The following is a 22648-nucleotide window of genomic DNA, read 5'->3' on the forward strand; positions in this document are numbered from 1 at the left end:
TGATCAGTCGATTGGCAGTGTAGAAAGTTCAAGCGTTTATTAAACAAATAATACTCTGCCAGAGGAGCTCCCAACGACCTCACACCCCGAGGACCGCAGAGAGACTGCTGGCACATTGTCAGGTCTTCACATATATACCATCACAATTTGCAACCGTTACCTAAGATGGAAAATTACAAGCTGGTACAGGGGGGGCAAGAGGTATGCCCATATATGGCACACAAAGCTTCTATCTGAGCTCAGTATAGCAAGGTCACGCTGGTCGACTCCCTTCTGGTAGTTTCGGTGAGAGTCCGCACCGCGCTTGCAGGAATGTGCTTATCTGGTCGGCCCCCTCCTACAACCTTGACGGGGCCCATAAGCAGAAGCAGCTGCTTGCTACATGTGTTTGGCTATTTCTCATGAGAACGGGGAGATGCGAAAATGCAGAGCTAAAGAGGTTTTACGAACAGTGCTGTGGGTTGACTAAACAAAATGGCGTCGGTCCTGTGGACCGACGCTAACCTATTTACAAGGAGAGCAAAAAGGGCAATGATTATAAAGGGGGTTACTGAATACATAAAAGGGTGTCTCATGTCATAGGGACGTCTCAATATGGTAATTAGCTACACCACGCTGAACACAGTGGAGAAACTACGATCTATTTCCCTGTGCGAAGCCTAATCTAATTTTGGTTCCTCAAACCCTATTTTTAGCGTGATGAAGCTAATAACAAGAATCGTTTTTGGCCACTATAGGTGTGGCAGGGTATACTCAGACATGAGTCCCTTGCTCACTGCTCCATCAGGATTCAAGCAAGCCGGGCCGACGAGGCTGAAATGCCAGAAACCGGTCCCCGGTAGCTTGTATCCTTTCTGGTGAAGAATTGGCTTGGTAGTTTGGTCTGCCCTGTTCCCATGATGCACTGGGCCAGGGACAGACTAATTTGCATATAGCCAGGTTCTGAGCTGGGATGGGGCAGTGAGCTAAATAACGGTGATGGATCAAGCCCTGATCTTTGGACTGGGTAAGAGTGGTCTGCTTAATTCAGACACTCTGTTCATCACCACCCCCTTTTCTGAATCGCTAATAACAAGAGGCACTAATCGTCAAAGAGATCCTCGTCCATTCGCATAAGTTCACGGATCTCCTGCTGGAGCATCTGGGCTTTGGTGGGGGTTGTCGAAGGAGCGACTGCTGCCGTTAATCTAGAGGCACAATATGAACAGCACGCGGGACCGCACTGCAGACAGAGACAGCAGACAAAAAGGATGCCTGCCGCTCCACCCAGAATCAGTAATACCTTCCAACCCCATGTACTCAGAAAGCCCCAGAACCACCCAGACAGTGACCAGGACCCATTTTCTACATGCATTTCTGCTGCTATTCGATGGAGCTTCTGAATGGCCAAATGAACCGTAGGGGCGGAGTCTGGGATGTAAACACAGCAAGAGCTGCCGATCACCCGGCATGCACCACCGCGATCGGCTAAGAGAACGTCTAAAACCATTCGATTCTGAAGAGAAACGAGTCTAGTAGCCTGAAGCTCCTCTGTGATATTGGCCATTATATCAGTAGTGATGTTAATGACGTTTTCTACCACCCTTGACAATCTCCTGATCTCACGGCTATTAAATATCGGACCCCAGAATGGAACCAACCCCTTAGTGAAATCGGTGAACTGTTGCAGGGATGTGTCTGTCTGATCAACCTCAGTCATTGTAAGCTGTCTTCGCTGCCTGTGAGGGGCTAATTCGGAGTTGTACAACTGATGCGTCTTATGATAGTCGGGTGGTGCAATGTATACTGGGGGATACAGAAAGGACAAATAACACTGACCCGCCCAACCCCGAGGTAACCAGGTGTAAGCATTTTCTCCACAGACAAAATACACATTCGGGGGAGTCAGCAGAGGCGGGCTACTGAATATTTTCAGATTATACGTGTAATTACAAAGGCTGATACCAACTTGCACATGACCTGCCCCTTTAATGCAGAAGGGGGAAGAGGTGTTCAGGATGGGGATAGGCATAATACGTTCACTGGTAACATTTCTAGAAATAAACTGTTGAAAATATTGCGAGTCGTTAAAGCTGGCAAAATCAAATAACTCATCTATTAGCCAAGTATCATTTATATTATCTGTATAAACATTCATACAGGCACTAGGATCTAGGGATCCTTCCCCGTTATTGACCTCGGGATCAAAACCTTGATGCATCTCAATGTAGGCCAAAATCATTTCATAGTCCCTCTCGGAGTACTGTTTGGGGTGAGCCACATAATGATTATACATGGCAGATAACATCTGAAACCAGACTTCACAACTTCCTAAGAACGACAGAGGCAAAGAAAGGAACAAATCATGCTTGTGCATAACAGATGGCAACAACCCGCAGACCCAACATTTTGTCATATTTGTAGTACTGTGTGTCTGATGAAGCATTTCTATAAAAACATTCTTAGCATATGTTTGACGGTGCCTTTCTTTGTATGGTGCTAGAGTGAACATAAAATGCTCAGGGGGAGTAACGGTCGACATCATCATTGATTGCATCGGGTGCTTATATTCCAAGTATATAAAAACCCCCATAAAGATTGCTAAAATGACTGCAATTGTAACTACAAAAGCAATTTTTACACGCATGGTCCAACTAGAAAACATTGGTTCATAAAAAGGCAAATATCTAGCAGCCAAAGGGAGTTCCTCCTCAATTACAAGACGACCAAAAGGGTACATTCCTAGCTAAAAGTCCAAAGTAACTAAGTGAGGTCAGAACAACCTTCCTGCCAGAGGGTTCTTCTTCCTGTGTCCTTCAAAGCCTCACAGGCAGGCTTGTTATCCAAATACACATCCGACGAAGTCTCACGGTACAAATTTTCTGAAAAGATTTTGCTCCAACAACCTGGCCAGTGATAAGAACAGAGTCTTTCTTTCTGAACGGAGCACAATATCATTGTTCCAGCTCTCAACTAGTTCAGTCCAGTGTCTCGCTCAGTACCCCAGATTAGAAACTAGCAAACCCTACTTTTATCCAAGTCTTTCCTTATCTCCTAACAGTGTCATCTGAGGTACTGTGATGCTTTCTCGGCCGCAGGTTGTAATGGACATGACCGGGCACTTCCTGATCAGGGAATAACACAGGGGAAGGTACAACACCTTCGTCAGAACTGCTGCCAACCAAATTAACATGGACATGGCCAGGGGTGATTGCTGATTCTCCAGGGACTGCCCCGTTCGGCCCTAATTCTCCTTCAGCTCCAATTTCACGAGCATCGGAAAACGGAACAAAGGCAACAGCTCTCTCGCCTTCCTGAGTCAGAATTCTCTCAGGGTGCCGCTGGTCATGGGGAAGTGGAAGAGGGATCCTTTGTAGGTGCGACACATGGATCCAGTGTCGTTTTCCCTCCACTTTCACAGCTGTCCGGGTGGCCAACAAGATCTGGTGTGGCTTAGACCATCTCGGAGCCAAGCTGGAGTCTCGATCGTACTTCTTGACCAGAACCCACTGGACGGGTTCCAAGCGATGTCCGGGGCCCTCTGGCAGGGGTTGCAGTACAGACGCTACCTGCTGATGAATAGAACGAAGATCTTTAGTCAAAGTATACAGGTAATCAATCAACAGGGTATTCAACATCAGTAAATGACCTCGGCCTAGGCACGCCCCCCACACTAGCGGGTCGCCCGAAAACTATCTCGTAAGGAGATAGGCCAGAGCGTGAATGTGGGGTGACCCACAGGGACATAAGAGCTAATGGGAGGGTGTCAGGCCATTTTAAACCAGTGCTCTCTTGAATTTTGGCCATTTTCAACTTCAATATCCCATTGTATTTTTCCACCAGCCCTGCTGACTGGGGGTGTCTGGCCGCGTGAAATTTCTGTTTTATCTGGAGCCCATTGCATATACTCTGCACAAGGGCCCCATGGAAATGCCCGCCGTTGTCAGACCAGATCAAGCGGGGCAATCCAAAACGTGGGATGAACTCTTTTGTGGAGTGGTGTGGCTCACTGGTTAGAGGCGGCAGACCCGGAAGCAGAAGTTGGCCCGGGACCAGGGTTCGATTCCCGACGCGGCAGGGTCGTGGACCAGGGTCAGCGGACTAGATAATTCTCGCCTCGGTGCCTACTCTAACCAGGGGTCGCACTCGGCAACTCTGGGCATTAGCTTGCCTAATCTCCACAAGGGCTCCATCAACGCCGGGGATGCCTGGCTCCACCTTGCGGATTCCCAGCGGGGACCATCCCACAGGGAAAGCCAGGACGGTTTCCCCAGCTGTATACAGCGCCAGGACGCCTGCTGGCAACAGTGCGCTTTACAAGTATACACATTACATTACATTATTTTTTTTTTTTTATAAGCGCCTTTGCGGTGGCTAGGGCAGTGTTTTCCTTCGTAGGGTACGCTTCAACCCATTTGCTGAAGGCGCATACCACTACTAGTACATACTTTAAGTTATTGACGCGCTCCATATGGATGAAGTCCATCTGGAGCACCTCAAATGGCAATGTCGGGGTAGCAAAGTTTCCACTCAGAACTGGTTCTCCTTTCCCCGGGTTATGTTGCAAACAAACCATACAGTATTGAACCAGACGTACAGCTGTTCTTTGTATATTGGGGTTATTCCAAACGGCGTCCAACAAGGCACAAATGCCTTTAGCTCCGACATGGGCTGGTCCGTGGGCCATAGTGACAACAGCCTGTACCATTGCATTGGGCAACAACCATCTCTGTTTGTCTGTTAAATCCACCCAACAGTTGTTCTCATCCAGTCGTCCTACTTCCTGTTCCCACCTGTCTAACTCCGCTGTGGTTGCTTCTTTCTGAATCTCTTGCACACTTTCAATAGTATTATTAAACAAGTCGGACTCCCCCACCCATCTGGCAGAGGAGCTTACATACATAGAGGACACCATTGACTGGGCTGTTTGTTTAGCTACCTGATCTGCAAATGCATTGCCCTCCCCCACTTCATCCACCACTGTTTTGTGAGCACTACATTTCACGATTGCTACTTTCTTGGGGAGAGTCAATGCTTCAAGTAATCGTAATACTGAGGGTCCGTTCTGTATCTTTTGACCATGTGAGGTGAGAAACCCCTGCTCCCTCCATAACCTCCCAAAACTATGGGCAACGCCGAAGGCGTATTGGCTATCCGTGAATATGTTGACCTCTAATCCCTCACTTAGCTCACAGGCCCGTAGTAGAGCCATCAACTCAGCAGCTTGGACTGATCGATGGGGTATTCGGAATGTTTCGACTACTGTTTTTAGAGTGGTAATTGCATGTGCAGCTGTCGTGGTGCCATCTGCTAATTTAAAACAAGAACCGTCCACATACAATTCCCCTTGGGGGTCAGATAAGGGAACATCTGTGAGATCGATTCTTCCCTTCGTTTCCTCTTCTGTCCTGAAGATACAATCGTGGACATCATTCGCCTGTTCCCCCGAAGGGAGAGGTAACAGCGTAGCCGGATTTAATGTAGCACAACGTTTAATGGTCACATGCGGGGCAAACATAGTCAATTCATAACCCGTGAGGCGCGCGCTTGTCAGATGCTGTGTCTTTGTTTTGTTTAATAATGCGTCCACAGCATGCGGCACCATCACGGTCAAATTAGAATTTAGAACAAGCCCTTCTGATTGCCTGATGGCCGCCGCCACAGGCGCCATGGCCCTCAGGCAACTGGGAAGTGCTCTGGCCACATTATCCAATGTGGCCGAGAAATAAGCACACGGTGTTTGCTTACCACCAAAACCCTGTGTCAACACTGAAAGCGAGCAACCGTCGACCTCGTGCACATATAGTACAAAAGGTTTACGGTAATCAGGAGTGCCAAGGACAGGAGCAGAACACAAAGCAGATTTCAAAGAAGAAAAAGCAGACTGACATTCATCAGTCCAAGGGAGGGGTTCATGCACATCTTTAGTGGTTAAATGTAGCAGAGGTTTAGCAAGAAGAGAAAAATTAAGAATCCATTGACGACAATAAGAGGTAATGCCAAGAAAAGCACAGACTTCACGATGAGTACAAGGCACAAGCATGTTAGAAATGGTAGTAATTCGTTCAGGTGATAAACGTCTACCCTCCTTCGACAGTAAGTGGCCGAGGTAGGTCACTTCCTGTCGACAATATTGGAACTTGGATAGGGACACCTTATTACCTCTGTCTGCCAGATGGTGCAACAGCCTAACCGTGGCCTCTTTACAACCCTCTTCAGTGTCAGACGCTATTAGTAAATCATCAATGTACTGCAAGAGCACGCTACCATCTGGCAAAGACAGGTCGTCCAGGACCACCTTAAGGGCTTGGCTGTAGATGCTAGGACTTTCGTTATAACCTTGAGGAGCGCTACAGAATCTGAAGCTTCGACCAGATAATGAGAATCCGAAGACCTGCCTGCTATCAGGATGGATAGGGATACTGAAGAAGGCATTCTTCAGATCGATGACAGAGAAATATTTAGCAGTGGGAGGTATCATAGTAAGAATTGTAGTGATGTCCGAAACCACCAGGAATTGGGGTACCACTATTTTATTAACCTCCCGTAAATCGATCACAAAACGATAATAATAATAATAATAATAAAACGTTTGTAAAGCGCCTGGCTGCACAAAGCTGTGTGTCCCCGCGCTAACTGCTAAACAGATCAAATCCAGAGGAGTAATGTCATAGAGCTTATCCGACAACTTACTAACTGGGGAACAAATGAGTTTTTAATTTTGCCCTGAATCTCATTTCGGAAGGTTCCATCCGCAGGTGGAGTGGAAGGGCATTCCAGTATTTTGTGGCCAGATAACGGAAGGATTTACCTCCCATTTTAGCTCTTGTGATTCGGGGGAGTTTGAATAACATCATGCCTGATGATCTTAAGTCTCTAATTGGATGATGAATGGTAAGAAGACTTTTCAGGTAGTTGGGGCCTTTATTGTGAGCTATACGGTGGGCGTAGCAAAGGGTCTTGAATCTAATTCTCTCTTTAATAGGGAGCCAGTGAAGTTTTGATAGGGCTGCTTTGGTAGATGATTTTCTTGAGAGACCGAGCACCAGTCGGGCAGCTGTGTTTTGTACACATTGAAGCTGGTGAAGGCCCTTCTGGCTGAGACCTATCAGGAGGGCATTTCCATAGTCCAAGTGAGGTGTTATCAAGGCATGGACTATTGTTTTTCTAGCATCGATGGGAAGAAGGTCTAGTACCTTTCGGAGAACTTTTAATATGCCAAAGCACTTTCCTGTTATTTTATTAACTTGGGTCTTACCGGAGAGGTCTGAGTCCAGCATGACACCTAGATTTCTAACCGTCTCTACGGGACTGGGCAGCTTTCCCAGTTCACTGGGCCACCATGCATGAGACCATGCGGAAATTTCTTTTCCCACCACCAGTACTTCGGTCTTGTCTCCATTTAAACGGAGACAATTATTATCCATCCAGGTGGCTACTGCCGACATACAGTTTGAAAAATTGGTGGCATGTTCTCTACTATCCGGGGTTAGCTTGAACACCAACTGCGTGTCGTCAGCGTAGCTGACAATGCCCACCCCAAAATCCTCTACAATGTGTGCCAGGGGTTCCATATAGATGTTGAATAACGTAGGGCTCAGACTAGAGCCCTGTGGAACCCCATGGCTCACTCTGCGGGGCGATGATCTGAAGGGTGGGCAGTGTAGCGGGAACGATCTGTTGGTTAGGAAGGATTGAAGCCAGGCAAGTGCTGGGCCCTTTACTCCCATGTCCGAGAGACGAGACAACAGCGTTGAGTGCAGCACGGTGTCGAATGCTGCACTGAGGTCCAATAGGACCAACGCTGCTGTCTCGCCTTCGTCCACCATCCTCCGGATACATTCAGTGGAATATAGGACTGCTGATTCGGTAGAATGTCCTGGTCTAAATCCCGATTGGGAGGGGTGAATGAGGGCTTCTTTCTCCAGAAACTCAATTTTTTGTTTGTTTGCTACCTTTTCTATGATTTTGGCACAGAATGGAAGAAGTGAAATTGGTCTTAAGTTTTGGAGTTGGGAAATGGGAATGTTAGGTTTCTTTTTTAAAGGCATTACTTGAGCAGTTTTCCAAGCTTCTGGAACGTAACATTCCTGGAAGGATAGAGTGATCATATAACTGATTTGATCAATTAGTGTGTTTTCCATAACTTCCTTACTTTTTTCCTGTGGGCACATATCGCTAGGGGAACCTGAATGTATTCCATTAATAATGTTCAGTAGATCCTGTTTATCTGGCGTAGTGAACGTGGTGAGTGAAGACTTTTGCGTTGGGAAGGCTTTATTGCCTACATTACTGTTTGCGGGAATTGTGGAGTTTTTGAAAGTGGCATGAATTTTTTCCACTTTTTCTACGAAAAAGTCAGCGATTTGTTCACATATTTCAGTAGAATACGTATCTTGAGTATTTAATCGAGTGGTGGTTGTGAGTTCTTTATAAACGCAAAACAACTCCTTCGTAGGATTGTCTGCCTCCTCAATTCTGTTTTTGAAATGTTGACTTTTCTCTATTCTAACCATTTTTTGATATTTTTTTAGCTCAGTTCTGTAGCTCTCCTTAAGTTCAGGTGCATCATTTTTCCTCCATTTACGCTCTATTGATTTGCATTGGGCTTTTGCTATTTTGAGTTTCTTTGAAAACCATGGAGCGGTTTTAGATTGTCTAGCTGGAAGTTTGGTGGTCCATGGGGCGATTTTATCTAGTGCTTTTCTTATCCATAGTTCGTAGTTGTCCCATACTTCTTGCAAGGAGTGACCTGTAGTAGGGGGTTGCTCATCTAGCTTGCTTTTGAAGAGTTCCGGGGTGAATTTTTTCCAGTTTCGGCGCTTATGAAAAGGGAGTTTTGTAAATGCGGTTTTTGTGGGTTCTCTTGTTATTTCAAAAGGTACCATGTTGTGGTCAGACCAAATTAAAGGGATCGGGGGAAAGGTCTTAATTCCCTCCCAATTTGCAAAAATCGGATCTAGGAGATATCCTTGTTGATGAGTGGGACTAGTGGAAAGAAGTTTTATATCTACCGAGTTAAGAGCGGTCGCTAAAAGTTGTGCTTCTTTAGAGTTAGTGTCTTCGAAATGAAGATTCAGATCGCCTAAGATAATAAGGTTTTTATATCTTATTGCTAACTGGGTGGCTGATTCAATAAGTTGGCTACAGAAAGGACCCGCAGTTCCTGGAGGTCGATAGATAAGTAGACCTGTAATTGTAGTGGTGGGTTCTAATTTAATAGTAAATATTCCGCACTCACTGTTAATTATGGCAGATTTAGTTAAAGTGCATTCTAATTCTGCTTTACAGATGAGTGCAAGTCCGCCTCCACGTTGCTTTTGTCTGTCGATTCTCAGAAGACTATAGTTGGATGGTATGGCTTCTAGAATGTCAGATAGACATCCACTTTTTCAGAGGTCCCTGTCTCAGGAGCCTTTTTCAAAATAGGTAGGATGGGGCTATTACAGATGTTCGATGCAGTTTCTTCGACCGCCCCTTTATCGATCAAGTCTTGTATTGTAGAAAGTAAAGCTCGTTCTCCCGCTGGGGAGATCTTGTATTGTGGTATGCGAGGCAGTCTAGCACCGGGTTTCAATGTAATGCGGACAGGGGGAATGTCTAGCTTACCGACATCCGCATCTCCTGTTGCCCATAAACTGGGCGATATGTCCGCAAATTCAGGTGGCAATGGGTCATTTTTAGCAAAACATTGTCTTGTACTTACATCGGGATTTTGAATAGTCAAATAAACACCATCAGGAGAGCAATGTATTTTAGCATTCAATCTTTTCAACATATCCAAACCCAAAAGATCCTCTCCACAACTGGAAGTTAAAAGGAATGGAGAGTTCATAGTGTACGGGCCAATCGTGAAAGGGAGGGGCTGAGAGATGGGGCTGATTACAGGAACTCCTGAAAATCCCACTGAGACATTATTATGCTCGGCAGAGCGGCCCCTGGGACCAACGAGCGAGCAACCGAACTATTCATTGCTCCTGTGTCAATCAAGAACTTATCAGTGGTCCCCATCAATTCCCCTGTCACATAGGGTCCCTGCTGAATGACCGGTATCGACACTTGGCCCCCACTCTGTCCTTGGCTGTCCTATACATCTACGAATTTATCCTGATCTTCAAAACCATAATCTTCATTGTAGTACTGCCTACCTGTGCCTCGTGCTTTATCGAAATGATTCCGCTCGTGTTCTCCCTGCGCTGCTTCTTCTCTATGCATATCACTTCGTTCTGGGCCGCCGCGTCCTCTACCCCTTCCTCTGACTGCGCCGTTCTGTGCTAGCAGCCATGGACACTGATCTTTCCAATGGCCTTCCTCTCTACAATACGCGCACTGATTGGGTCCCCATCGGGAGGGCTGACCTCCTCCTCCCCCCCTGGAGACCGGCCCGCTGGACCCGGGCCCTCTGGCGCCTCTCCCTGTACCTCAACCCCTCATAACTTGCTGCAACAACACTCGAGTTTTAAGATCCTTAGTCTTCTTTTCATCTTTATCCTTGCTCTCATTTTCCCTGTGCTCGTAATACTGGGCCATGCTTAATATGATAGAAGGGGAGGACGTGGTCCAGGTGCTTTCCGCCGCTTACAGTCTGGTCGAAATCTCAGGTATCAAATTAGTTACAAATCTATTCACAAATAATCGTATTCCACCCTCGCTGGCGAGGTCCAGACCACTAAAGTCGATGAAAGTTCCCTCGAATCTGGTAAAGAAATCGGAGACACTTTCATTCTTCTTCTGTTTACAAGCAGTCAGTTTATAACAATCCACCTTTCGTGGAGGAATCAATGTGTGCATATACGCTATGATCTTTGCTGGTAAAGCAATTATTTCCGCCTTCGGCTTATCTCCCGGCTTACGGTCTTTATCCAATGCCCTAAGCTCCTCCCTGGTACCCCCCAACTCGGCCGCGTGGGGAGTATCATGGACCTGCCGCCATATATCTACGGGAACCAATAATCCGAAGAACAACTCAATATCTGCTAAAGTCATGACAGCGGAAGACGCTGCCTCTGTTAATTCTTTATAGTAGGCAGTGGGGTTCTTACGGGGATCAGGAAGTTGAGCTTTTAAAGCCAACACTTCACTTCGTTTCCATGGGGTGTACACCCACTGTTCTTGAAACCTGGCATCTACTCGGTCTCGTGTCTCGTGTTATTACATTCTGATCATTGCGCAGTTCGGGAATTTCGGGATGATAAATAGGGTGCACCTCCCTCATGGGGTGTTGGGAACCTAACTCAGGGAACCCACCAGAGTGTCAACATTCTTATAAACTTCCTCCGGGCTTAATTCGAACCTATGGGCGCGATCCTTTATGTCATACAGAATTTGTGGGGCTAATCCCCTTTCTCCAAAACTTTGTTCCCATATTTCAATGAGAAATCGGGACATGTGCTGTAGGGCGGTCTGTTGCATCACCGGTTCAAAATCTTTCATGGTGCTCCATATATCCGTCAAGGTGTATATGTCTTTATACATCCATCTAACTGATTGATCAGCTATTGCTTCCTTTTCTCCATAACCTACAGACCCTCTCGTAAATAACCGCCTAATATGCAAGCCCTCTGGATCCCCAATCGGAGCCCGACCCCGGCACTCGGGTGTCGCGCTAGCTGACTGGGAAGTTCCTACGGGGCTAGACAAGGGTAATAGCATTGGGGAGACACTCGCAGCCCCCAAGGGGCGGTGCGTTTCCGGGAGCAGGGTGGCTAAGTTCCTAGCAGAGGAAGCAATGGTACCTGGCACATTGGTGGGAGCCCGGTGCGGGGTTCCCTCTTGAGCCGATGCCACAGGGGCTGTTGGCGCCGTTAGAGGCACCGCTGGATATATCCGCTGTGGGGCATATGGCGGAGGGGGGCGAACATCCAGCAGATCCTCTATCTCATCCTCAGCTTCCTTACGGACAACATAACTCTTATCTACTTCTAACCGAAATTGTCTATCTAGGTACTCGATGTTCTGCTCGGTCTGGTTTTTGTCATGTGCAATTGCTTTCTGCGTAACGGTCTGTCCTTGCTTCATGTTTACTCATTTCTCGGCTCTCACTATTCTGCGGGTGGCCTCTTTCTGCCATGTCCTCAGGGTATCGAACATGGACTATCTGCTGCAATTTGCGAACAGACGTTCTTGTAAATAATTAATGCATTATCCTTGGTGTACTTGTGCCCGAACCGATTGAATATCAAGGGGCCAATCCCGTGCTTACAGTATAAATCATGGCTGGGAGTACCTTCCGGAGGGGGCGGCTGGCTTTCGTCTAATCTGGTACTATTTGGACTGGAACAGCCAAAACATAGCTTACTGAAGCACGGCATTGTGTCACTACGGTTCTAACTGTAGCTGTGGGAAGGAAAAGGCAAGTTATTATTTTACAATACTTTCACGCATACATGGCCATGTCCAGTTATTCGTTCAGTCACTCATTCATAACCCAAAATCGTAATACAAATAAACGAACACAGAACACAGATTGAACTTCGGACAAGACAAACCAATAACCAATGCTAGCCCAAATCAAAAGACGGAGCCCGTCGACTCTCGTCTGTGGAGAACCGGTATGTTCCAAAGTCAATGAACCAAAGATCAAAACAGCCTCACCATAGGGGCTGCCTAGAGATAGCCACACAGGTTTTTCATAACCACAGACCGACCTACCGACCATCCAATGGTCTTCTTGGTTCACCTCCCGGACTATGCTGGCTTAGCCCGCTTTTTCAAGCACCGCTCCAGATCTGTCCGAGTGCTACCCAAGCATGACCATCGGCATTTCAGAGGGCGATCCGGCCAGGTTTGAACGTTTCACAATTCACACTTAGGCGTGTTAGTCATATCTCTATCAAATACAAATTAGAGGGGTCCGCCCGTGCAGTCTCAATACTGTCCCGTCAAACCACCTCTCAAAATACCACGATCTCCGTGGTCTATGACCACCAAATTCCAATCCAAATGCAGAAGGATATCCAACATGAAACGAGACAAACACTCACCTGGTGCACTCAGGTCCGGTTGCAGATTTCTCCACTGCCAATCGATCTATTCTTCCGGGTTTAAACCGTAGGACTCCGGCGTGGGGCCACTAGCAGCCAAGGCTCTTCCCGATCGGAAAAGTGGAGTAACCCTTTTTCTTTGGTCAGTCCACCCCCCCGCCCGAGAATACCCCTCGTAATGTCCCGTTACTTTCCAGATACGGAGGGACGACCCCAACTCGGAGTACCGGCGGAGTCGCCAACTGAAGTACCGAAATTTACAGTTTGCGGCAACTTGAATGTTCTAGGCTACCGACTTACCCCAGCAGGGTTCTCAGCTGTTGTGTCCCTGTGCTGTGAACAGGTGGTCAGCTAACTCACCCTTGGGGCATATTTACAAGCCCCTATCGCCACCACTACGTCACTGTCAGTGATGTTGTGATGGCGATAGGAGCTTTTCCTTGTTTACCAGGCAGCGTTAAGCCACTTAATGTGGCTTAACACTGCCTTGCAAATAAGGCACCATTTCAAGCTGTATCTAGCGTGATTTTTTTACAGCCCCCTATTTAAAAGAGCAGCGTAGATAGGAGGTAGCTTCAAAATTAAGACCAGGGAAAACCTGGTCTTAAACAGGCGAAACGAGTAGAAATGCTTTATTTCTTCTTGTTTTTGCTCTTTCCATGTGTGCCACGTTGTGCAGCACACATGGAAACAGCAAACGTCAATGATTGTTTATGTGCAGCCACGCATCCCGAGGGCAGGCTCGCCCGAGGGCATAAATAAAGGGGCGCAAGAAGGCTCAGGGTCTTCGGGCCAGAATAGTAGTACCTGTGTGCGTGTCAGTTATTATAGAGTACGGCCCAATCCTGCGGCCTAGCGTCTCCCCCTGCTCGGATGTCTTGGGCACCACACTGGCCTACCCTGCGCGGTAGGGGGGGGGCGAGCGAGCGCTCCTACAAGCCCAGCGCTGCGCCGCCTCCGCCCGTGAGATACTCCACACTGCTGCTACCCAGCCGAGCTTCCACTACCACGCGGTAGAGCCGGTGGGTGAAGCCCCGCGCTCATCACAGTGTGTCCTGACCTGCCTGCCTGCACGCACGCTCGGAGGGAAGGCTCGACCCTTGCGATCAGGGGCCTGTCTGTACACGTGCCCCCACCCTTCTGCATGCCTGTGCCTCACGCTGTCTGCCCGAATCTGAGGGTTACAGCCCAGAACTCCTGCCTGCTGGCCTACTTCCAGGCCTGCCCAACAACACGTGGGCCCACGCATTTGGGAGGACACACCCCCGCCCAAGGGAAGCAGCACAAGGAGGGACACGCCTTGCCTGCAGGCTACCCAGTGAGGGTGGCACAGAATCACTCTTCCCTGACCTTGCACCTGGACGCCCCAGTACCCACACGCGGCCGCCGCGCTCCGCCCAAGGGCGCCTAGGGGGGAAAAACCCTGCCGTCTGTATCTGTGCCAAGGTTGTTTGCTCGTGCACCTGCCCCAGGGGCGGTGGGTGACATTTCACAGTGGTGGGGCGCAAAGTGATTTGCATATTGCACCGTAGCGAGCGAGCGCAGCGAGCGAGCCCGAACTCCATAAGGGGGGTTTGGGGGGATAACCCCCCCCCAAGAAAATTTTGAAAAAAAAGAAGAAAAATCGTGCATTTTCAAGCAAATTTGAAAAAGCAGGAAGGTTAATAAAGCAATTGTGAAAGTGCAGTTATTTCATTAATAGATGGCATAACATAGGTAGCTGCTTATTATTATGCTGTAGAACCTTGCATGGTCACAGAATGACCATGCAAGGTTCTACAGCATATTCTCTAAAGCAGAACAAAACAAGTGGAACTACCCCTCCCTTAAACCATACAAAAGAGGATGAATGAACTAGTCAAATAACAAAAAACAGGGGAGGAATAGGAAACATACATGGGCAAAAAAGCGAAATGACAGAGCAAAATTTACAGCGTGATAAAGAAACCTGTAAAATTAATAAAATATCAGATATGCATGTAATAGCAACCCAGCAGTAGGCTGCTCTCCCTCCTAGAGAGGGTAGAAGAACTACAAGGGCTGGCTACAGAGCCATGAACACAGTTGGGCGGCTCTCCAGAAGAACCAGTGCACAAATCTGGGGGAGAACCTAATATTATGTGGTTTTAATGCATTCACCGCCATGTATCTGCAGCAGAAATGCTCTGGGTCTGAGAGAAGCACTGGCTTTTGAGAGATGTTGTTGCTGCCGTCTCTTGCTGCTCCATCATCACAGTCCCTACCAAGACCGGCGTAGCCACAAACCTATTTGCTCTGGGTCACGCCTTGAGTCCTGCATTGCTTGACAGGTTACTTCAGGCTCGAGGACTCTGATTACTGGTTTACTCAAGTAAGATCAGGGCAGGTGATTATATTGTGGTAAACTTTAGGTCCCGCCTATTAACAGAAAGGATTCTTAGGGAAGGTGAATACCTAGGGGGGCTTGCTGGTCCGGGAATTGAGATCTTGCCCCTTGGCTATTTTTATAGGTCACAGATGGTCGATCTCCATATTAAATGGAGAAGAGGGGGTCAGAATGATAGGTTGTTTGCAAGAAGAAGATTAGAGACATCAGAAAACCCGGCGCTAAGCCATCCGATGGCAATTCCAGCGAATAGACACGAGGGCTACTCCCCCCTAAATCTAGCAAACCGATATGCAGCACTCTCAGGCTTGAATGATTGCAACTGACTGGTCCGCGATCATTTGAGATATAAGCATCAAAGTGGAAAGACTGAAGCTGTAATCCACGCTGGAGGGAAGACCAGCCTAAGCTGTAGGGTAAATAGCAAGGATATTCTAGTGGGAGTTCAGCCTGATGTGGAGAGAAAACAAAATGGAATATCATCGGGGGGGGAGTGACAGAAATATTGCTGAGCCCCAGGCAGGGGATTGCCCCTCAATTAGCCCAAAAGGGCTCTCGATAGCTAAGCGAGGCCCTACTGGGCCACTGCGCGTTTGTGGTGGGCAGGGGAGCAAAATTATCTCCTGGAACATCGCAGGGCTTGCCACCAGATTGCAGTCCCCAGAATGGATGGACTTTGTAAAAGGCTTTGATATATGCCTGTTTCAAGAAACTTGGGCAACGGAGCCCCTGTTTTTACAGGGTTTCCTGAATTATTCCATTCCAGCATCCAAGGGACTTAAGGGCCGGCCACAAGGGGGGTTAACGATGTGATTGCGTCAAGAAACCTTTGTTAACCCTCTTGAGATCCACACTAACAATAGAGATCTTCAGTTGATCAGGATACCCTTAGGCAATCTAAGTACACTAGACATTTATAATACATATGCTAGAGGGACTGGGGGTGCTAAATTGCAAGTTCTGGGCGCCTTGGACTCTATAATGGGCTCTCAACCGTGCGATAATAATATCATAATCGCCGGTGACCTAAATAGGACCTTTGAGCCACTAGGAAGCGGGGATTGGGTACTGGGGGAAACGGAGGATACAGAGTGGGGGATACCGAAACTGGATCTCAAACCAGAGGACAGATGGACTGACAACATAATTCAGATGGACTGACAACATAATTCAGATGAACTCAATCTGTTGTGAGAGAGGGATTAGAGCCCTAAACGGGCATACAAAGAGTGATAGTCAGGGGGAATGTACATTTAACAATGGACGTTCAAAAAGCAGAATTGATTTTGTTTTCTGTAATCTGGCTTTATGGTCGAGTGTCCAGGACATGGAGGTGGTCACGAGGCAGGAAAGCGATCACAACCCCTTGTGTGTCACCCACACATTTTTGGGGAAGCTTCAAGGGGAGTTACATCTGGTAGAGCAGGTCCCGCTATTCGAGACGGTACCAACTAATGATATGAGGAGGGTAAAGTGGGCACAGGTTCTAGTAAATGATGAGGCCACGGGATCCATCAATGAGGAGTTGGATTAAACCTTATCTGCTATTGAGAGACAGACTAAAGGGGGAAGCGGAGGGTATGAACCAAGTTACGAATCTACACGATAGACTGTTTAGAAATATCGGGGTCCACTTCAGGAAGACTGTTACGAAGCCAAGGGGGGTAATTCCTTCCCCAGCAAGAGTGGGGTGGTATGATGAGAATTGCCGAATTGCAAGGAAGTCCCTAGGAACCGCGATTAAAAGAGGGCATCCTCCCGCGGTTCGCAATGCTAGGAAAAATTATAAGAAAATAGTCCATTTGGCTAAGAAAAGGTGGGACGAATTGCACTGGCAGAATTAATTATTAGCTAGCCTTGCCAAAGACTCTAAGCTCTTTTCGAGCATTATTAAGTGGGGGAATCATGGACACCCTGCACCTCCCACAAATTTTGTGAGTCAAAGGATTTGGGTGGACCACTATGGCCCTCAATATGCATGTAGCCCTAATGATAGGTATAGGGAAGTTGTGGAATACACTTTGTGTAGATCCACCTTTTAGCAAGGAGAATGTAAATCGAGTCCTTAAAACACTCCCCAGAGGGAAAGCACCAGGGCCTGATGGGGTCCCGGCTGACTTGTTTTTAGATCCTAATATGCAATTGGACACACACATTTTAAAATTGGCCAATGCTGTAGCTCGGGGAGCACCCGTACCCAATTCATGGCGTGGAGCTATAATCCCAATTTATAAAAAAGGGGATAAAACCCACCCTGGGAATTATAGGCCCATCAGCCTCATAAACACGATACAAAAGATAATCGTGAAAATGACTTTAAATAAGATCTTAAACTGGGTCGAACTCGAGAACATCTTATCTCCTTTTCAAGCTGGTTTCAGGAGGTTGACCAGCACTGTCGACCAGATCTTCCGATTTGCCTTACTATGTTGGAAAACCGTTTTGTTAGGTAATGGTAGCATCTATGCAGCTTTTATAGATTTGCATGCAGCATTTGATTTAGTGCCTCGATTTCAGCTATGGGAGGTGCTGCATAAGCTAGTCATGCCGGTAGAAATTTTGACCCTAGTGATGAGACTGCATGAATCTAATTACGCAAAAATTCAATGGGGGGGTCATGGGCAGGTAACAGATGACTTTGTGGTGGAACGAGGTGTCCGCCAAGGTTGCGCCATGGCCCCAACTTTGTTTTCATTGTATATTAATGGGGTAGTTGAGGGTATGCTTTCAAGTGATCTGGACGCGCCATCCCTGGCAGGAATGAAAACCCCCATTCTATTATTTGCTGACGATACCCTGATAACATCAAAGACCCCTAGTGGTCTGCAGCGAGCCCTAAGAATTTTCGAAATTTTTTGTGTGGACAGGGGATTAGAAGTAAATATAGATAAAACAAAACTTATGGTTTTCAATCAGCACCGCTCTTTTAAGGGGAACTTTTATATGAGTGGGCAAAAGCCAGAGAGAGTTCCTGATTTTGTTTATTTGGGTATACATATGGACAAATCCAGCAACTGGAAGAAACACATAGAAATGTCTGCCCTTAAGCTCACCCAGAAGGCAGGTATAATCACTAGAGAACACACGAAATCACAAACAAAGCCGATACATCCGGCTCTGCAAGTTTATGAGGTCCAGGCACTTAGCTCTGCACTTTATGGTGCCGAGATTTGGGGCTATGAGAAATTAACTACCCTAACACTTGTAGAAAACAAATTTCTAAAAAATCTGGTTGGGCTCCCTAGGAGTACTCCCATTAAACCTCTACGTAACGATTTGGGCAGAAGGGCCATTTTGGATAGTGCAAGATTGCGACCCCTTTTATACTGGCGAAGGATCTGGGTAACCCCTGAACTATCCCAGCATGCCTTGGGATTTCTGGTTGTTTTAAAAGCGGACAGGTTCCATAAGATTCATTGGTTAAACAAACTTTCCAAAGCCTTGAAAGAAATGGGTATGCCTGGGTTGTGGCAGACCCCTGAGGCTGCCAAATTTCCTCCCAAAAAGGTACTCAAAGAAAAATATTGGGAAATGGTAGAGATTCAGAATTGGCATGCTGCAGAATCTTCGTCTATGGAAGGGCGCTTCCTGGGATTCAAACCTTTCCCTAGCTTAGAACCTTTTGGGGATTTTATTTTAAAACCTGGCGACAGGAAACTGTATTTCCAACTAAGAGTGGGGTCTCTGCCCTTAGGAGCAGTAACATGAAGATGGTTCAAAGGAAGTTCAAACATGTGCCCAGTGTGTAAAAGTGAAAAGGAAACCATTGGCCACTCCCTATTCGCTTGCAATGCCTATAACTCCCCCAGGCGAGTGTGGCTTAAACCCCTATGTAAGTTATTTGGCACAAGGGATAGCACGGTTGCCCTAAGAATAATTTGCACAGAGACAGCACCAGTAATAACGGTCGCAGTTGCTAAATTCCTGGGTTGGTCATGGGCTATTAGGAATAAATTTCTCTAGTGTTATATGAGTTAGGGTCGGATGGGTAGTTTGTTCATTCCATTCTTGTATTTTTGCACTAGTTATATTTGTTGCACTTTATAATGATGCATTGCTGAAAATAGAAGTACTACAGGGGACAATCTACTAAACTCCTTTTTAGCAAACAGCAATGTTTTGGTTTTTTAACTGGATTATTGAATTTAAAAAAAAAACCTATTAAGTTTTTTTATCAAGCATGTTTAGTATGGTCTAATTGCAATGATTTCCTTGATATTGTAACAATGGTATGGTTTTTAACTCTGCTTTTATGAATTTTACTTCGAATGAAGCAAATAAAAATTGAAATTGGTTTACATTTTGCATTTTCTTAGTTACATTGAAAATGGTTCCAGCAAGACTTAATCTTTCAGGTTGGTTTTGCTGCCAACTCTATTTTTGTGGAGTTTCTTTTTAAGTTTTGGCTTTTAGCTGGCTGAAGGCAGACCTATTGTTTTCAATACATAAAAGAGTTTGCGCTTTGCTTGTGATTGTATGGCTTTGTTGACTATTTCAGTGGTCTCTGCCTGATTTAATGGCTTTCCTCAAAAAGATTACATAACCAAAATACATTTGTCGTGCAAAACACTCCGTTCACAATACCAGAGTGCTTTTTTCACGAAGATGGCCAGACAACAGCCAAAGTTGTTAAGGGAAGGAGGCGGCACACCCAGAATAGCATTTAACATTGTGTAAGTCAGTTTATCACAGGGTAATAGCAGGTTTAAGGTCTTAGTGTTGGGTGTTCCTCTTACAGGTCACGAACTCGATGGAGGAATTTGAGCTCAAGTGTTCATTCCACGGAGATGAAAGGGTTTTCGAAAAGGTCCTTCCAAAGTGCTGACCTTTTCCTGGAAGTTCTCATTTCTGTAGTACAGTCACTTCCTGCACCCTCTGTAACCTTCCAATACCCTTAGGTCATCTGGGCTTTAATGATCCCCTGCCCTACAGAAATACCTTCTGCTGTCACAAGTCAGCGCCGGCTGACTGCAGGAGGCAACTTTTCATCTCTCGGCTGCTATAAAAGGCAGCGACACTAATGGCGCAAAGGTCTGTAGAAACACAGGCACAACCACTGATAAAGACAATCGCATTAGCTTTTGAATAGTGAAAATATTTTACGAAGCTTCATTGACACACACACGCACACCCCCACACACACTGTCGTGTGCCACACCCCGATCACTTACTTTATCTTCGGTTGACCCTCGCAACCTCCTTGATTGCCAGCGAGTGGCACAAAGCAGAAAATGGACAGGCCAATCAAACATCACAGACAGCACAGCAGGACACCAATGCTGGCTGCAGCAAAATAAGGCTCTGAGACAGCCATAAACATTACAGATTGCGACTCGATCGCTTCAATCCACCTTGGTGTACAGAGGTTAACAGTGAAGAGTTACTCCTCCTGGCTTGTCACAGAACATTGCAAGACTGCGTGTTATACTCTGCAGTTAAACAACCACAGATGACTGACTCCCACTGGCACCTTGATGTATATCCTGCTGCATAGTACTTACTACTTTGAATACACAGGGGGAAATATGGAGGCATTAAGTCCACAGAATCATCAGACTGCATTTCTGTACTGTGTAATGAAAAGGTTACTGTTTCACGCAAATTACGTATTCTGTAATGAAGTGAGATACTGCTCAAGGGACGATCCCTGAATACCATGATTGACACTGTGCGTCACTTCCTTGCTGCACCGAATCTGATTCCTGAGTCGATTAGTCGTGTCACTAGAGTGATGTTGAGTGGCAGCATGAGCATCACTACTTGAGAATACGTTCTGAATGCTGAGAATCTGACTGGCATATTAGAAAGAGTAAGAGGAGTGTGCCCACGGTTGCTGGACAGGCTTACAATGTGCGCAGAAAGAAGCAAGGGAAATATTCAGCACAGTTACACAATGTTTTGTCAAGGCTAATGTCTTCATTATAAAAACATAGTTCGGGTTCTCTTTTAATGACCGAATATGTAGTTCATTATTGTGAGATGACCACTGTAATAGCCGTGGGTATCCTAGTCATGCTTTCCTGCTCCTAAGATAATAAACCAATTAGTGTCTAGTCTAACCACAAATGATGAATGAAACATGTGCTGGCGATTTGAACACCCACTCAGAATATGATTAAGTAGTTATGGCAATCTGACAAGGGAAACCTAACCTTTTGAATGAATCTACCGATGACTTACTTAGAATTAATTTATTTGACCATTCTAAACAGAGTCCAAACGACGCACATTTGCAGAAGACAGGCCGGTCATTATTTCCCGCCGCTGCTCTGTTCCCGGCGGGAGATGTAAACAATTCACAGGCTTTGGAGAAGCATGCATCCGTGGAGATATAATCAGCTAGGCTTATGGAGGACGGCTAGAGGTTCGAATAACTGATCTTCAAAAAGATTACACAGCCAAAATACATTTGTCGTGCAAAACACTCCGTTCACAATACCAGAGTGCTTTTTTCACGAAGATGGCCAGACAGACAACAGCGGCAGCCCAAGTTGTTAAGGGAAGGAGCCTGCACACCCAGAATAGAATTTGACATTGTGTAAGTCAGTTTATAACAGGGTAATAGGTAGCAGGTTTAAGGTCTTACTGTTGGGTGTTCTTCTTACAGGTCACGAACTCGATGGAGGATCAGATCCCGTCATCCCGATCATCGTCAGACTGACTTTACTTACTTCCCTTCACAGCAGCGCAGTAAACGGAACCCACGCATCCCGGCGAAATGGCCAATCACTGCATAGCTTCACTGTGAAGCCATGCAGTGATTGGCCATTAAGTTGTGGCACGGTGGCAGAGGCAGTGTGTGTGTGCCACCAGCCAATCCTGGCGGCTAGGGGGGCACATTTGCTACTCGCCCTGTCGCCCGTCTGTAAACCCGGGCTGTGGCAGGTGAAAGTACCCCTGGGTCCCGCTGGGGAGCTTCAGTGCGCATGCTTCGGCGAGTTGGATACCATATCGCACTTGCGCACTAAAGTCTGCTGCAGCCTGAGTGTGTGCTCTGTCTGTCACTCAAGCTGCAGCAGGCCACCCCCCCTGCGCTCTCCGAAATCGCCGGGTGTGTCCCGGATTCCTGGCGGCTGATTATTGTTGAATGTTTATTTACAGTCAGTAATTTTATTTTAATAGGATTGCGGCCGGCGGCCGCGATGCGGGTCCATGTGGGCTGGTGGGGCTACGCCCCTACGCCCCAATGGACGCACCGCGGCTGAGTCCTGCCCTGCTGCTCAGGAGGAACTGTACCGGCACTAGCCACACCTCTCTCAGCACCTGCCGTGGACAATGAGCAACCCGGCCGCCACTGGTGGGGTGCCCCCTCAACAGCACC

General features: G+C 46.9%; 1 protein-coding gene across 1 annotated transcript; it reads right to left on the bottom strand.

Annotated features, from left to right (window-relative positions):
* Nucleotides 1-865: 865 nt before the first annotated feature.
* Nucleotides 866-21964, bottom strand: LOC144821918 (uncharacterized). The gene is made up of 2 exons (XM_078679067.1): nucleotides 21914-21964; nucleotides 866-3551 (listed from the first exon to the last, which is right to left on the bottom strand). Exon 2 carries the CDS (start codon nucleotides 2717-2719, stop codon nucleotides 1082-1084), a length of 1638 nt encoding a protein of 545 aa, XP_078535193.1. The 5' UTR covers nucleotides 2720-3551; nucleotides 21914-21964; the 3' UTR covers nucleotides 866-1081.
* Between the last annotated feature and the right edge of the window lie 684 nt (nucleotides 21965-22648).

This window comes from Lissotriton helveticus, chromosome 2_2 (assembly GCF_964261635.1).
Source record: "Lissotriton helveticus chromosome 2_2, aLisHel1.1, whole genome shotgun sequence".
Taxonomy (NCBI): Eukaryota; Metazoa; Chordata; class Amphibia; order Caudata; family Salamandridae; genus Lissotriton; species Lissotriton helveticus.

Coding starts and splice junctions, on each gene's coding strand:
- LOC144821918 (XM_078679067.1), bottom strand. CDS start 2,719: ATGTACCCTTTTGGTCGTCTTGTAATTGAGGAGGAACTCCCTTTGGCT.